The sequence below is a fragment of the Tinamus guttatus genome, unplaced genomic scaffold (assembly GCF_059628265.1).
Source record: "Tinamus guttatus ecotype Peru unplaced genomic scaffold, ASM5962826v1 Tinamus_guttatus_pri_ptg000010l, whole genome shotgun sequence".
Classification (NCBI taxonomy): domain Eukaryota; kingdom Metazoa; phylum Chordata; class Aves; order Tinamiformes; family Tinamidae; genus Tinamus; species Tinamus guttatus.
The window spans coordinates 4,292,999-4,310,227 of NW_028288544.1; the positions used below are offsets into that span (position 1 = coordinate 4,292,999).

General features: G+C 41.7%; 1 protein-coding gene across 1 annotated transcript in view; it reads left to right on the forward strand.

Annotated features, from left to right (window-relative positions):
* DCBLD1 (discoidin, CUB and LCCL domain containing 1) overlaps positions 1-16,982 on the forward strand; it is a 43,927-nt gene extending 26,945 nt beyond the window's left edge. The window contains exons 6-15 of the mRNA XM_088522556.1: positions 775-908; positions 5,100-5,140; positions 6,362-6,577; positions 7,328-7,458; positions 9,105-9,252; positions 9,341-9,457; positions 10,913-11,003; positions 12,038-12,087; positions 13,716-13,835; positions 16,195-16,982. Coding sequence (XP_088378682.1) covers positions 775-908; positions 5,100-5,140; positions 6,362-6,577; positions 7,328-7,458; positions 9,105-9,252; positions 9,341-9,457; positions 10,913-11,003; positions 12,038-12,087; positions 13,716-13,835; positions 16,195-16,712 — 1,566 coding nt within the window. The 3' untranslated portion in view covers positions 16,713-16,982. The remainder of the gene's footprint in view (positions 1-774; positions 909-5,099; positions 5,141-6,361; positions 6,578-7,327; positions 7,459-9,104; positions 9,253-9,340; positions 9,458-10,912; positions 11,004-12,037; positions 12,088-13,715; positions 13,836-16,194) is intronic.
* The last annotated feature ends 247 nt before the right edge of the window (positions 16,983-17,229 follow it).

The window sequence follows — 17,229 nt, forward strand, 5'->3', positions numbered from 1 at the left end:
TCTGAGATTAAATGAATATTATACACTGCCTAATCACCTCCCACTGATAAATACCAAGCCATTGAACTGTTGGGCTTTTATTATTATTATTATTAATTATTCTTTCTTGAAAGTGTAGAAGTTGCCGGAGTAGTTGCATTTTTCCTTGGTTCATATCATATATTGCTCTGCTCTTGCTGTGCCCCTCACTCTAGCCTCTCCTCCCTTCATTCCTGTGACATTTTTATGTCTCCCACGGTGGAGCAAGTTTAATCACACCACTGAAGTAAAATCCCACCCTATCTCCAATAAAGCAGTTGCTGAGTTTCCAGAAACTCAGTGTTCACGTCTAACCTGTTCATCCAGTTATTCCAGCATGCCACTCCAGTCTGGAAAATGGCAGAGCCAATAAACAAAGAAATGCCACATTAGATGATAATTAGCAGGAGTTATTCCTGCCTTTCTGGGTGATTAGAGGGAGGGAAGAAAAAAAAAAAAAAACTAAAAAAAGGCAGCACTTGGCATGACCTGTCCAGATCTTATCGACCCTCAGAAATTTTTGCGCTGCCTCTGACTGTTTTCCTAAGGAGGGCAAGAGTATTCACTAAGTTCAGACTTTATGGCACCTCCTGAGGAGCAGATTATTTGCTTTTCCCCTTTTATAAACCTGGCTTCCGGGAAGGGATCTCACTTTCGCTAATGAGTAGATTTTTATGAGCTGTAAAACACATATAGCAGTGGCAAGGGCATTGGACAGGGCTTGCCAGGCTGTTTCCTGACGGCTCTGCCTTTCAGACGTCGCTGCTGTGCAAGTCGGCCGTCCACGCCGGCGTCGTGGCCGACGAGCTGGGCGGCCAGATCAGCGTGACCCAGCACAAGGGCATCAGCCGCTACGAGGGCGTCGTGGCCAACGGGGTGGCCTCGCAGGAGTGAGTACCCACCGTGCCCGCCGCGGGAAGCGCGGGGGCGCAGCGCGGGATAGCGCGCGCAGAGGCAGGTGGGGAAAAGAGGTTAAAAAAGAAAAAGAGGAAGGAAAAAGCTGGAAAAGATGTCAGCATCCAAAAGAAAAAGGGTGCGTGTCTTGGGGGTTTCTGCTCTTTGTTTTTATAGCTTTATTGGAATAGTGTTGGAGGTGGATATAGGATAACGTTCCAAAATTTTAAGTGTAAAGCTGCATCATCTTTTTACTTTTTTCTTTTCCTTCCAAAACATATTTGCAAATTACTTTGTTAACAGGTACATGAAAGTATGATGCTCTACAACTAATACATTTAATAGTTGCACTAATAAATCATGCTCAATTCATGTTATTTTTTTAAAAATAGAGCGAATGAATAAATAAATAGCGCTGTTGAGTCATAGGGTATTTAGTGGATAACGTCTTAAACACTGTGCTCTTGACATGTTCAGATTTTAGACTATTTATAGCAAGGGTGTTACATTCACCACTTATCTGCTGCCTTTTAATTGTACTGTTGTTGAAGTACAAATAAATCCTCTAATCTCTACCCAGCACAGTAAGCCCTTCCAGCAACTTCCTCTGTCATTCCTCTTGGTTTGTATCTTTAAATTTTCAAATAATATCTGGATTTTGCATGAGACATTTTTCTTGTGCAAAGGGAAATTTCCTTAGCCCTATACCCACTATAGGGCTAAGAGAATATGCCTTGTTTATTTTTCCCATTTTCTCTGTTTTCTCCAGGTCTTCCTTACAGTTTTATAGTTGCAATTTCACTCATGCCAAAACCAGTAATGAGCACTTAATCAAACATTTAATTTGAAAGTCCTATTCCTAATGAGGCTGACCATATTCGCCCCATGAGCTCATGGCAAAATGTGGTATTCACCCAATCTGTTGATGTGCTTAAACTTAAGCATGGATCAAGATGCTTGGTACAATGTCACAGGAGTACCCAGAGCAAGGTGGCAGGCAGACCACTAGCAGAAGGCCTGTAAAGCCGAAATATTTCATATTTTTCTTAAACATGCTGCCTGGCAGCTGATTGTCTAAGAAAAATAGTATAATCTTGGGGCAAAACAGAAGTGAGATCTCAGCCCAGGCACTAAGCCCTACTATAAAACAAATAATATTTCCATCACACATGCCAGCTTTGTGAACCCTTAAGGAATTAAATATTTTTGTGCCTTCAACAAAGATATTATAGAACCGTTTAGATATGTTTGTGTGTTCATGCTCCTTGACGATCCCAGGAGTAATTCGGATAGTAGCATATAAATGGCATAATGAAAGACAGCTGGGATTTCCATTTGTATTTTTTATCATGTGAGAGCTAGTGAGCGCCGAATGAAGTGTAAAAGACAGCAAATGTAGACTTGCTGAGGGAAAATAGTTTGCATAATTAACCCATGAACTTAATAGACAAGTGTCCTTTTAATGTTGCTGTTCACAAAATTTCTTATACATTTTATACGAGTGATAAAAGTCAGAGATGAAAACCCGCAGAGATGAAAACTCTTCTCTCACATCAAGTGGCAAAGCTCCAGTTAGCGTTAACGGGACCAGAGCTAAATTGCATGCTTGGGGGCTGAAGGGAGCCACAAAGGCTTCGATTTGGGGCATTTAATGCCAGGTCCCTCAGAGAGCTGTGGAGCTTCCCTGTCCTCAGGACACATATACACTGCAGTAAATTCCTTTGGAACCACCAGTGCTCTAAAGGAAAAGTTGGCACTTGGACAGCAGTGTTTTAAGAGCTCTTAATGCTCCTTTAAATGCAAGCTTACTCAAGTTCCTAAAATCTCATTTGTAGTAGATTTCAGTATTAAAGATTTATATTATTTAGTGCCTTGAGCTGCAACTGACCTCATCAAAAGCTGCTGCCACGTGCATGGAGCTGCTAAATATCTGTATTACAGCGTAGCAGCTGGGTTATGAATCGCTCACTTACCAACTTTTATGACCTGACCTTGGCCTCCCCAACCTCATTTTTCAGTGTGCTTGTTACGCTATCTTACCTGGGTGATTTTCGGCTTGTGTGATCCATATGAAGACCTGAGCCCCCAAATGGTGTAATGAAGATCAAGTGGGCAGTTCTGATATCCATGTGCAAATACACGGGAGCTTAACTTTGCAATCTGAGTTGGTCTGTGAGGGATGGTGATTTCACATGTGCAAACGCACCTTCATCTGAAAATGAAGCAACCACATGGTCATGAATTGTGTCGTTTGCAGTTTGGGGTTAACCTGCTTCCTTTATATAAATCCTTCATGGATACTGACTCTGAAAGGAAGTTTTTACATTAGCATATATTTATTATGGGAAGCAGCCCCTTTTTTGCAGTGATACCTGCACAAGTATCGCTTACAGCCCCATCACCAGTACTGTCTGCTAGGCAAAATTGTGAAGGTTGCCAGGAAAGTGAGGAGCACAGGTGATACCATCCCTTAAAGGACAAAGTGAAATTTGTGTGACAAATGCCTCTTGTCACATTATGAAATTGATGGACTATCACTTACTGAATTAGTTTGTCCTTTTCACTGACTTGCAGAATTACATCAGAAATATTTCCTTATGACTCCATCTCTCTGTAGATCTTTAGAAATGTGAACCTCATCGCTTTCTTTGTTACAATTAGAGACCCATAGTTCAAAGGCATCTCGGTGACTTTTTTAATTACAAAGCAATTTCTCATAAATAAATATTCTGGGAGGGCTGTGATTTCTGTATTAGATAAGTTTTACTGATCACTATGTTCTTTTTCTATTCTCATGTAATGGATTGCTGTGTATTTAACAAGAAAGCAAAAATTGTTTTTGCTATAATTTAGAACTGGTTTGAAGCAAGCTGAGCACATCTGATAGCCCAGGAGGATTGCCTGAGGGGCAAATGTGGGAGGGAAGGGTTGAGTTTCTTATTCTAGCTACTATTCCACCCACATGTCCAAATAAATCAGGTCCCTCCTTCATCTCTGAAGGGCTTTGTTTGCCTGTAGTCATCAGTTTTCCCTCAATGACAAAAAGAAGCTGTGTGTTTTATTGACCTTGACGTGGGCCCGCTTCCTATTCCCCGTTTGCTCTGTTCTTAAAGTGCAAAACTGTGTGAAGCACTCTTAGCCACAGACCATTCCTTGGGGGAAATGTTCGTGGCTGACAGTGAAGAGCGGTCGGAAGGGGAGTCCTCGCGATACCTACGTGCACAAGCTGCCTTATTGCTCAGTCACAGATTTTTCAAAGGAGGCGACCCGTGCATGTAGCTAATTGAGAGACACTTAAATGGCCAGATTTTTAAGGAACCCGAACTAAATTTATGTTAAAATGTAGACTTTGATGTTGTTGGACAATCAACCACTGCAATCACTTTTGGAACAAAAGCGAAGCAAGGGCGTCTCATTGGGAAGCTAGAAATAAACGTGGTTCTGTGGGGAGGCCACAGAAAGCACAACTTTCCCTTGCTGTGGGTATTTTACATCATTGGGAATTACGTCGGGTTGTATGGAGTGGGGAAACCACTTCGCTTCTTGAGTAAAATAAAACAACTTGTGGTTTTCATTCAACCCGACTGTGGTACCTTCTAGCCAAAGGAAGACTGGCCAGAGCTAATGTGGTCTCGTTCAATCAAGTATAACTGTCGTGGTGCTCCAGGCTAAGTTATTTTTAGGCTTGATGTGGGTTTACACCTGTAGGTATTCACTGATTTTGGTGAGGCCACTCTAATTTACGCTACTGTAAGTGAGAAGGGTGAGACCCGGTGCTGCAGTTACACGGTAGGGGCTGCGATTCCACCCGGCTGGCCGCTTTGGGGCTTCTCCAAGGCTCTTGCGCTTCTCCTTGAGGAGCAGAGGGGCAAGAATTTCCCAGCAAAGTGCCCCGCAGAGGGCAAGTGCAGTGCAGGAAAGCGGAGCGGTATCCCATAACGCTCTGGTGAGACGCGGAGTCACCCGAACGCAAAACCCATATGCTCAAAACCCTTAAAATTGGTTGTCACAGTAAGAGGAATTAAACAGTGCTCCTACCGCAATAGGAATTCAAACAGCAAAACAGCAGTTTATGTGGCCGGAGATATTCTGTTAGAGAATAAGTGATTCTGTATTTCAGTGAATAAATTTTATCATTCCTATGCCCAGTTCCTGAAAGGCTGAATTACCTTTTTATTTTCTTACAGAGGTTCGCTGTCCGATAAGCGTTTTATATTTACCTCAAATGGTAAGAATAATGGCCTCATTTCTCAATATTCAAATTGTTCCATTTTTACTTAAGTATTTTCTGCAAAAGTTTTGAAAAGTTACCAGAAGAATGTCAGGCTGTGTATAATATGGTTATTTTAGGACAGCAATTTTTAAAAATTGGCAAGTTGAGTAAAAAGTTGGAGAGATGTGAAGTGAGCTAGAAAAAAAACAGTATAGGATTCAGTCATATGCACATAGATCAGGAACAGAAATACTATTCTGATCTTACATTTCTGGTGCTCATATGTGAAAAAAGGCAATCTGATAATCTCGCTTTTTATGTAGTTTAGCAGAAAATGAAAGCACTTTCTCTTCAGACATTTATAAATTCCATTTCCATTATACAAGAAGAGAGCTAAAACATACTAAAATCTATTTACATTACACTTATGCAGAACTAGTTTTTGTTTATGTCTTTCCAAGATGCAATACGCTCTTTAATCCGTCAAACTGTTAATTTCCATATAAACATAGCAAAGAAGGGGAAAAGTTCATTCATTTGAATTATACTTCACTTAACTTAGATAAAATCATTTACTATTTCAGTGAAAACTGTAAAACATGTATAGGGCTTTGAAATTGCCAGGGAATTATTTTTAACTTCATTGAAACCATATCCCACTGGTTGTTTTCTCTGAAGAACCTTGATGTTCTGCAGGTTCTTTGCAGGAGTTTGTGCTGCTTATCTGCAGCTATTATCTTCATGATATCACCTCTTGGCAGCAGTATCAAGGAGCTTCTCTAATGAGCAGCTTTGCTAGCCTTAATTAAAGGTGAAAATCATAAAGCAGAGTGTGCCTTCATCTTTAAAATGTTTTGTACAACAAAACCATGTAATGCCAATCTCTAAACACAAATATTATGTTTCAAAAGGAAAAAAAAGGCAAGAAGTCTTCATATGCATAAAATTATGCTGTAGAGATTAAGAAACAATATGGAAAATGTAGTCAGGAGGTGCTGGGCATATAAGAGCCAAACTGATAAATAGAAGGGACCACAGCCCTCCGGTACTGGATTATCTACTACAAATTCCCTGGTGTATGCTACAGCTGAGGGATAGTGTCAGGATAGCACTAGATTAAGTAACAGCTGACTTTGCAGTTCTTGGTGGGCTGTAAAGGATACTGGCCTAATGTAAAAATATGCTATGAAAATGCAAAATAACTCTTTTTGTGTCTGTCTGTGCTGGGACTCCCAGGCTGCAATAAATCTCTCAGTCTGGAAGAGGGATTCCTTTCCAAGAGTCAAATTACTGCATCTTCCTACTGGGAGGAGACCAATGAATTTGGGCAACAATTTCTGTGGTCCCCTGACAAGGCTTGGCTTCAAGTCCCAGGACTGGCCTGGGCTTCCAACCACAGCAGCAGTCGTGAATGGTTAGAGATAGACCTGGGAGAGAAGAAGAGAATAACAGGTAAATCACTGTCTGCTTCATATTTTTTTTTTTCCAGATGGAGAAAGAAACTAAGTGCAGCTGAAAATCTAATAATGCACTCACACAATACTTATTTTATTAAATGTAATTAAACATTCTATATGGAAGAATTGTATTTTTCTTTTTAAGAAATTGCAGTTATTTGTAACACTAGTCTTCCTACTGGGATACAGAATTATACTCAACTGTCATGCATGCAGATCATGTTAATTATCTGTAAACCTGCTCAGAAAACAGTATTTGCATTGTGGCCAAAAAAGCGTGGTTATACCATAAACAATTTTTCAGGATCTACTCATGATGCCTTTCTCAAATCAATGCAAAATAATAAAGTTATAGCCTTTGAAATAGTGGCCCAGAAAGAGAAAGAGATCTCTGTTGCCAACACCTGGTGTAGTTGTAAAAATATAAATTACAGTTACTGCTAAAGGTGAAAAGACTGCTGATATGGACCATAATATCCCAAAGCAATTACTCCTTTGGGGGTTATTAATAAGGGTTTTGGTAAAAACTCTGAAGTTTGAAATTCACAATTTAAAACTGATTTCCCTTCTTCACTCTGCTGCTTAACTGACCCCTGACTTTCAGACATAGTTTGAAAAGTAAATTAAGACCTTGAAGACAAAGCTCTCTGGACTGTTTTCTTTGTCTATTGCATTTGAAAATGTTCTTCTAAGAAATAGAGCTAAGAAATGAATTTTTTTGTTTTTTGTTTTGTTTTGTTACAAGGAATTAGGATCACTGGTTCTGGATCTACTATGTTGAATTTTGACTTTTATGTAAAGACATTTATAATGAACTACAGAAATAACAACTCAAAATGGAGACCTTACAAAGGAATTCTAAGCAACGAAGAAAAGGTGAGAGAAGGAGGTGTGGGAAAACAGAGAAAAATACTTACGCTGCCTTGACACTGAGGGACAGACTTTTGCCACCAAGGAAGACGAGGAGTTTTAGACTTGTCAAGACTTGGATTGTCCTCATCCATTCAATTTATTACTCTGAAATAGATAGTGAGCTTGTTGAAACAAGGAGGTTTTCTGGGGCCTTCTGAAGTGTGAGCTACAGGTACACACAGAGACACGTGTGTGTGTCTGTAAAGCCCCAAAGCTGTGTCCCTAAAGCCGCTCAGAGGCGACTTGGGCGCGCGCGGGGCTCCACGCCGCTCTGCAAGGAGGCCCCGAAGCGCAGCAGGGCGCTACATACGGCATCAGCAAAGCTGCATTTCTGCCCCCCATGGCAGAGAATCGCCCGGCCCAGGGGAAAGTGCGGCATGGTGGGGAGAGCTGCGCCTGCAGAAAGGGCCCTTGTTCGCAGCGGGTTGTGTTAATGGGGATTACGCCATGCCCGGCCCCGCGGCTGGCTGAGCTCTTTGCACAAAAGTGTGTGGGCACCGGCTAAGTCTGTTAGGAATCAGTGTATGAACTTGAACGCACAAGGTCATATGGTAACTTTTTTTTTTTCTGTGAAAATCTCATAGAATCGTGGAATCATTAAGGTTGGAAGGGACCTCTAGAGGCCATCTAGTCCAACCCCCCTGCACACGCAGGGTCACCTAGAGCACGTGGCACAGGACTGCATCCAAGCGGGTTTTGAAGATCTCCAGAGAAGGAGATTCCACAACCTCTCTGGGCAGCCTGTTCCAGTGCTCTGTCACCCTCACTGTTAAAAAATGGTTTCTTCAAAACAAAACAACCCAAAAGTTCATTCCAAAAACTCAAAGCCTGATTTCATTCATCATTTTTGCGGGCCTGAGGGAGCTCGGTGTGTCTCCGTATCCAGCTCTACCTGCTCCTCACCCCTGACTATTGTTTTTAAAAACTTGCTACTCCTAAAGAGAGATTTCCTACTGAATTTGGCTGAATTATGAAAAACTGTCATTGAAAATCTGCTGTTTTGCAACGTTTCACAATGACTTGTTCTTTATAAATAATCTTATGAAGCTGTTATATCTGATCTTGGCTCCAAAAGGCACATGGCAGAGCCTGTCCCATCAGAGCCCTATGCAGCCCTATGCTATGCTGGACTGCCTCTGGGAAATACTGTACAGGCATGGACGATACAGCCACATGGCTAATAGTCACTCATTCAATCTTGGTCCGGAGACTTGACAATTTTCTAAAATGTCTAGAAATATTTCACTTTCAATAAATGTTAAGGTTGAGTTATTTTTCTTCTTACACTTTTATCCACTGTTGCCTAAGTAAGGGCACTGCAGTGCTATTAAATCAAAAATGATGTGTTAAACCAAGATCCATTAACTAGAATTTAGACAGAATTGAAACAGAGTGATGATATTGCTCCTCTGTCTGAGAGATTAGCAAAATGTCACTAATAAAAAGATTATTTCTTTTCGTAATTCTTACTCCTAAAATCTGTGGTTGCATCCCAGATTATCAATATGTTAGTGTTAGGGCTATGAGAATGTTTAAATGTGGATGTCAGAAGTATTTTTGACCAGCAGACTTTTAAAACGGAGCCATTATGTGCTTGCATCCTGTTGCAGGTTTTCCAGGGCAACTCCAATGCTGGTGACATAGTACGTAATAATTTCATCCCGCCAATAGTGGCCCGTTACGTGCGAGTTATTCCCCAGAGCTGGAACCAAAGAATCGCCTTGAAGCTGGAGCTGATCGGCTGTCGAGTCGTGCAAGGTATGGGGTAAGCAGCACTTCCAAGGCAGGGCACCCGGCAGCGGGCAGCGCGACCGCCATACAGCTGATCTCCTGCTCCCTTTTGCAGGCAATAGCTCCTTTACGCATTCCATGTGGCAAAGACCAAGCCAGAGCACAGAAGCCTCCCTTGGGAAAGAAGACCAAACGGTTACAGAACCCATCCCCTCAGAAGAGAGTAACTTAGGTAAGGCTACAGAGCAATGCTTCTTCCTTAGCATACGTCACTACTTCATCCCTGCCTGAGTTGAGATTTTCTCACAAATCCAAACTTTTATTTTCCCTTCTGAGAGTTTAAAAGGCCATCTACAAAGAGAAGAGGGAGGAACATAGGTTCTTTTACTTTTGAGGCCCAGAAAGAGATTGAATACTTGAATTTTGCTTGATATGAGAAATATCAGGCATTGTTTTTCCTGTCGTATTGATTTACTTGCTATGCTTGGTAGGCTCAGGGAAGCATACTGAGAACTCCACCAGCATTTTGCTGGAGAGGCCCTTATCTTCCTTACTTTTTTTTCTTGACATATTTTATAGTTTTTGAGTCAGTGGTCTTGCAAAAACATCACCTCCCATGACCATGACTCCTTCCCACAGTAGGTCCCCAGCCCTAAGCAAGACACAGCCGTGTTAAAACTGTGTGATCAAAGATGTCCAAAGGGGCTCAGGCAACTTCTTATACATCTTAATCCTTTGAGTGCCTTAATTGGCAGTCTTTGTTCTTTAACACTGTAAAGGTAATTTCTTAGATCTTAAAAAGCAAGCAAATTAAATTTGCTTATGCTGACTGCCTGACAGATCCACAACCGGATAGGACCAACCAACCCCGCCACACCAAGCGCTGCCGCCGAGCAGGCACTGATAGTTGTAGCATTATCGCTGTAAACAAACGGGTTGTGAGGAGCAATCGTGGAAAGGAAAAAAAAGTCTCTTGAAATGTCGTTGCTCTTGCCTAGAGCAAGCTCAGTTCATCTGCACGGAGGAATGAGTAAACTGTGTCAGGGTTTGCTGAAAAGGACAGACTTCTGAGATTTTAACTGCTAAATTTAAGTTTCCTTTGGACATGCGTATTGACCTTTTCTATGCCTTGTAAGTGCCACTTACAGAAGTGGCAATAGGCAAACGGCCGGCACATTTTGCTGTTTCATTTCACATCCCCGCTCTAGGCCTAGATTTTAACATGGGCACAACATATTTTCCCCTCGTGCCATTCATGGAAATGGCTGAACTCTTTTGACTGAATTGTTTCAACCAGGTCAGTATGAGCCAGATACTCAGCATGTAAAATTGCAGCCCCATTTGGCAGTTTTATAAGCAACTGCAAATAGAGATTTTATTTGTGAAAGTTACCTAGTGTGTAATAAGAAAGAACTGCTCTTTGAAAGGATGCATATAAGCATTTAATCGAGTTTGAGAAAATATATTTAACTCCTTGAAGCAGATATGCATGTGACATCAAAGTAGGGTTGAGGAGTAGTCTAGCAGTTTTACAGTTTAATGTTTTCATGCTCTCTTGCAAGGAAAGCTCCTGCAAAATTATCAGCCTTTTGCTGTACTCTTTCTAGTAAATATTATCCAGCTTCAAAGTAATTTGCCTTTTTAACTTTCATCCTCCCCTCTTTTTTTTTTCTTTCTTTCCATGCAGGCCTAACGCTTACAGCTATAATTGTCCCCGTCCTCATACTGGTGTGTCTGTTCCTCTTCTGCGGAATTTGTATCTATGCAGCTCTACGAAAGTAAGGCACTGTCTTTTGTCATAGGACATGTTCGTGGCTACGTAGCTGCCATTTTCAGCTACTGCCCTCTTTCTAGAGCCTGTCTACTGAGAGGCTGTTCTTGTTTGAAAACCTTCCTTTTAAATAGAACTCATGTTGTGTCTTTGTAAATTGTATTTTTCAAACATCCCTTAGTGAGACAAAAACAAAGGTGAAGTAGGACAGAACTGCGTACTCTGATATGTAGAGTCCTGCGTAACTGGTTATTCTCTTCAGTCTACTTGAACCCACAAATGCCAAGGGATAATGCAATCTAAGACGGAATAGTTTCCATACCAAAGCAAAGCAAAAAAATCAGCTGGGGAAAGATCTGAACTATCTGAATAATTTTCTTTTGCTTCCCTCATGTTGTTTCTACCTCCTGGTCTCTTAAATTAGAGCTCTTCATTTGGTGGGGGCTGAAATCAGAGCTAATCTATAAGGAGTGCAGCACATAAAGTGTTCACATACTTCATGTGCTACAGCAGATTCCTAAGCCACTTCCTTTTCTGACTTAGAAAAGAAATATTAGAGAAACATTGCTAGCTTTGGTTCTTGCTAGATGTCCATTCATATGAACCTGCCTCTGAATGGAGACCAGGGAAATGAATCTGGCAGCAGATGGAGATTTGGAAGTATAAACAAATCTCTTGTGATGTTACTTTATCATTAACAGTTCCCAACTCTGCCCTGGATTTCCAGAGAAATCTATAAACTAGTGAAAGAATTCAGAGCAGCAGACCCAAGAGCAACATGTAAGGACATGCACACATCAAATCGTGAGTGCCAGCTCAAGCAGAACAACTACGAACACCAGCACTCAGATGGGGGGAGAAAACTAAATGTCAAAACGCTGGCTTGCATGTCTCGCACTATAAAAACTGCTCTTCTCCACAAAATAAAAGTGAACAATTGTCCTCAGCCTCCAGACATGACGATTCTCTCCGTTGAAGCTAAGGAATGAGGATGAAATGCTGTGGGTGCAAAAGTTCATAAATGTTTTCCTCTCCTTACAGGCGAGAGACCAAAGGACTTTCTTATGGATTATCCAATGCTCAGAAATCAGGTTAGTGGAGGATCATGAGTTTTATCCAGTCCTGTCTGTGGAGCCAATGGGAAGGGCTTGATGCAATTAAGCCTGAAATGCTGATGAAATAGCATCCAGGTTTCTTCGTTCTAATTCACTATTTCATACGAGGGAAGCAGCACATGATAGTCCCACTTGTGTCATCTTAGTACAGTGCCCAGAGAAACAATATAATTTGGTTTCTATGACAGAAAGGCAATTAGCAAAAGATCTATTATACAAAGTGCATAAATTAGCATACAAGAGTGCTCCCAGGTGCCCTCCCTTCCTTTCCCTTCCCTCCTCCAAAATACCTATTTTTGCAGAAAATTGCTACTTTCCTTTTCTCCTCCTCCAAGCACACGGGATTTTCTCCAAGAGAGGAAGGGCTAATAATTTTATTATGGCTTTAATATTTCCATCTTACTGCCTGCCTTGATTGGGACTGTACTTGCAAAACCTAAAAACACTGAATTGTACTTCACATGTAAAATCTGCATAGAGTTTTGGCTTGAGGACTCGGCTTTAGAAGGTGCCTGCAAAGCCCTGGTGAAGTAACATGCTTTGGGTCGCTTGGTAAACCTTTCTAGAGGGGGGTCTCCTGTCAGCTTGGATGCTAGGGTTTAGCTGCTTTTCCTCACCTGCCAGCTCCGTGGAGGAAAACCGTTCTGAATCTCAGTGTTTCTTAAAGAGGAAAAGGAGAAATGAAGCCATTCACTTGTCTCTTGACGAATTTCTCTCAGCAGCTCAGTTCCAAAATTTCATCTCTCAGCACATGTTGACGTCAGCAAAAGATGCTCTGTTACCCATTTCAGCTCACCCTCATTAGAAAATTAATTTGTGCTTAAGATCTTATTTGTTAATATGATTCCTCAAGGTCACATCATATAATCCTTTCTCACTTGCTAATGAGGACAAATCCCATGAAATTGGAGATAGCCTCTTATCCAGTCAGTTCCTTCACAGTGCGTGTGCTTCTTAAATCAAGCTCCTAAAAGCTGTGAACCAGGCTGGGGACTTAAAAAACTGGGAGTTGAACCCACCTCTCTACTGACTCCCTGTCACGGACTCCAGACAAGTAATTTACGCAGTGGAATTTCTCTTTTCCGTCCCACAAGGATGCTGTGAGAATGAATTAATTGGTAAGCGCAGGTACCCAGGTAGCAGCGAAATGGAAGCCATATCAGGAAGCCATATCATTCAGCATATCAGTCTGCTGAAAAAAAGAAATGCTCTAGGCACTTGAAGCACTATTTTTGCCTCATAAGCGATGGCAAAATATTTAGCTTATACAGAGCTGGTATTTTACTAATATATTTTCTTAAGGTATCAGTGCTGGCACCCACAAGGTTTGAAGCCTTCTTGCCAAAAAACCAAAGCAAGAAAAAAGTTTTCACTTGGAAGAGCCTAACTGATGGTTCATTTTTTTTCTCTTTCACTTTCTAAGTTCATGGAGTTTTGTTTGGGGTTTGTTTTTGTGGCTGTTTTTGTCGTTGAATAAACTGCTCTAGTCTTTTATTATTATTATTATTTAAGCTACTTTAATACATTGGTAACAATGTGTAAACCAGAAAAAAATAACTTTCTCATAAGCCCTGAAGTTTTCCATTTTTATTTCTTTGTTATAGGTTGTTGGAAACAAATCAAGCAGCCCTTCACCAGACATCAGTCAACTGAATTTACCATTAGCTATAATAATGAAAAGGAGACTCCACAGAAACTAGATCTCATAATGAGTGACATGGCAGGTAACAATTTCTCCCCTTCGATGCATTTATTTGACTCTGTGCCCCGAGTAGATTCCAAGAAGAGGGACAGGTCCTAGCTCTCACAACAGCTGAAGTTCAGGAGTGGATTTGCCCATTTTCATCCTGGATATTTAATGAAGTTGACAAACATATTAAAAAAACACACACACGCGCATGCATGACAATCTCTTCATTTTCTATTGGACTTGTATTTGGACTTGTTTTGGAATTTATTTGTGGGGAATTATCAAGCCAGATACTTTTGCTTTGCAATAGTAAGTTCACTGACTAATTTTTAGATTTCTATTTAAAGCCAAATGCCTCTTGAAGTAGAACAAAATATAACGCCCCTTGCTGCTGAGCAAATGGACAAGGTGAGTTTTGGAGGGCATTTACAGCCAGCCGGAGGTCACGCTGAGACCTCTGTGCAGCCCTCTCCGTGCCTTTGTATTTCAGAGCCTAGGCCGCCCAAAGTGAAGTAGGTGGATGGGAGAGAGAAAAGAAAGCAAACAAAAAAGATGCATTACTCTCCAGGGCTACCTTGCCTCCAGGTCATTGTTTAGATAGAGCAAATCCCGGCATCGCTGCTATTTGCATCCTGAAGGAATGCTTCTTTAATTCCTCCTCTTAGCACCTCTTATCCCTGCCCAGTTTCTCTGTCTGGAAAGGCTAGTGAGACCAGCCATTTTATGGGATCAGTGAGCAGTGATCTCCCAGAAAGATAAATTCCAGCTTCCAGGCCTTAGAATTCCATAGAATTTCTCCCACTGTGTTTGGCAGAGAAAAACAGCCTAAAAAATAATTAGAAGTTAATGTAATTCCATGTGGTGCTTCTCTTAAAGGTGGAGTTTTATTTCGTGAAGTAGAGGGAGTGAATAGAAGTTCTTCATAAATCATGGTTATCTGGCTACCCTGACCGTGCCTAGGGAGTCTCTGCTTTCTCCATCTTCTCTTTCTGCACCGTGAGAATTCTCTGCTCTGAAGCTGCCTTGGCAGCTCCTGAGATTCAGTATCTCACCTACAGTCTGCCTTAAAAACAAGAAACATGAAATAAAAAAATGACTGAAGCCCAGGAATTTGCAGCAAATGCTGTTTAATAATTATGTTGCAGAGAACATGCCACTTGCACACAGGTTTCCTACTACATGAAATTCTTCCCTTCCAAATTCCCTGCTCCTTAGTGGTTCTCAAAGACAACCCAGAACAAGTCAAGACGCTTCATTCTAAGCTACTAAGAATTGTTGAGAATGGCAGCAGCAATGCAGGAGAAAACTGCATTACTTATTTACTGAAATATCATAACACCTTCACCCTACACCCTAAAGTTTGGGAAGGAGCCAGGAACTGCCAAAGAGATTCACAGGACATATGGGATTGAATTCAACGCTCATGTCAGATGAACCATGATGCCAGAACAGAAACTGAGTTAGTTAGATTCTTAACGCCTGCATCAAAACATGATACTTTAGCAGTGTCATTTACTATAGTTGCTCAGGCCAGCATTTATATAAACAAGAAGTTTTCACTAGCATTAATGCGAAAAAGTTGGAATTTTCTCATACTGATTTATCGGGACTTTGAGAACCCTTTTCCTGATCTTCTCCTGACATGGTAGCCTGGCATGCTCCTTACCTAGGGGTAGAAACACGTGCTTCTTGAGCTGTGCTCCCTTCATTTTGCTTCTTGCTCCTACCTGGTTGTTTGCCTCTTCCCATCATCCACATCCTCCTTGCCTGAGGTAACTGCCCACCGCCTCCGACAGCGCTGTTCCCACCTCTTCTCCTACGGCCTGCTCCTCCTCACACACACGCTTCAGTTCTGAGCCGACTTAACACATTTCACACTTCCCTTGACTCTCTTGGCTGCCATTCCAGCTAACTTTATCCTTCCTGTCACTCAAGGACTGTGAGATCCCTTTGAAATAACACGCCCTACCAAGTGCTGGCTTAAAGGATCCTCCAGGCATGTTAATTTATTTCAGAAGTGGAACTTCTCGGTGGTGGAACTTCATGTAAAATCTTATGTCCGATTCATTGTTAATATTTTGCTGACTTTTGCCAGTTTTAGCGGTTGAATATACTCCAAAACTGACATAAATTTATTTGGGTGGGTAGGTGGGGAAAGGAAGGAAGGAAGAAAAGGGATGGCAGATTGCAGCTTCCCTGTAGAGAAGCTTCTGCCAAGTTCTGTAACTTTAGCCTGCTTGCTGAAGAAGATTACAGAAACTGAGTTAGGACAATGTTTCTTCACAAACCCAATAACAGAATAGAGAAACTAACTGTGCCAGTTTTCAACTCTGACACTTACTAGATGAAATAGGCTGTGTATATGCTATTGAGCAGTTCATGCTTCCTTCTAGAGTATCAGCAGCCTCTCATGATTGGAACTGGGACGGTGACACGGAAAGGATCCACCTTTAGACCCATGGACACTGAAGATGAGGGCAGAAGGGGTAGTTCGGAGTTTGAAAACCACTATCACTGCCCGCAGAGAGCCAACCGGCATGAATACGCGCTGCCCCTGGCCAGCCAGGAACCCGAATACGCCACCCCCATCATCGAGCGGCACGTGGCAAGAGAGAACAACTTCCCCGCGGAGAACGGCTACAACGTACCTGTAATCGCAGCGCATAAACACTCGCTTTCTGCTGGCAGCTTCTCTAGTGCCTGCAAGACTGATGCCAGGAACGGGGACTACCAGACGCCTCAAAGTGTAATTAACTATGATAAGCCGAAAGTTAACAGTATTCTGACCTCCGTGAGCTACAGCACGGACTACCAGAAGCCTCAGTCTAATTCACTAGGGAGTGAGGGTTACTCAACACCTAGAGACTGCCTAAAACCAATAAGCCAGACAGCAATGACAGCTCTCTTGTGATCTGCTGAACAAGGGAGACTTGGTGCACAGGAACGTTACTGTACAGCTTCTGAAATGAAAATAGAGTTTTAAAGGAGTCTACTGTGGAAGGCAGAAGGCAAACAAACCCTGTGTACATAATATTGCAGTCTTGCTGGGTTCTGACATCTGAAGAAAGCATATGCTGTTTATCACTGTTTATAGCAAGAGAGATGTTATCACTGAAGACTGTATATCTTATTTTCCGTAACTGATCTCAGTGCTCTGTTTGCAATGTGTGCAATTTGTACATAGCTTTTATTTAAGGAGAATTTCTTAAGTTTCCTTTTCACCTGTGGAACTGAAAGGAGAAAGAAACAGCTATTGCAGAAAGGCCTGTTTAAAACAAACAAACAAACAGTAACAGGTTTCCTCCTCTGAATTTATTTTATCTGCAGTTGTTCTGGCAGCTGTAAATTGTGTATCTATCTTATGGTTGTGGTGGTTCATTTCCTTTCTCTGATACCTGAAGACAGGGCATCGCTATAGCTCTTGGGAG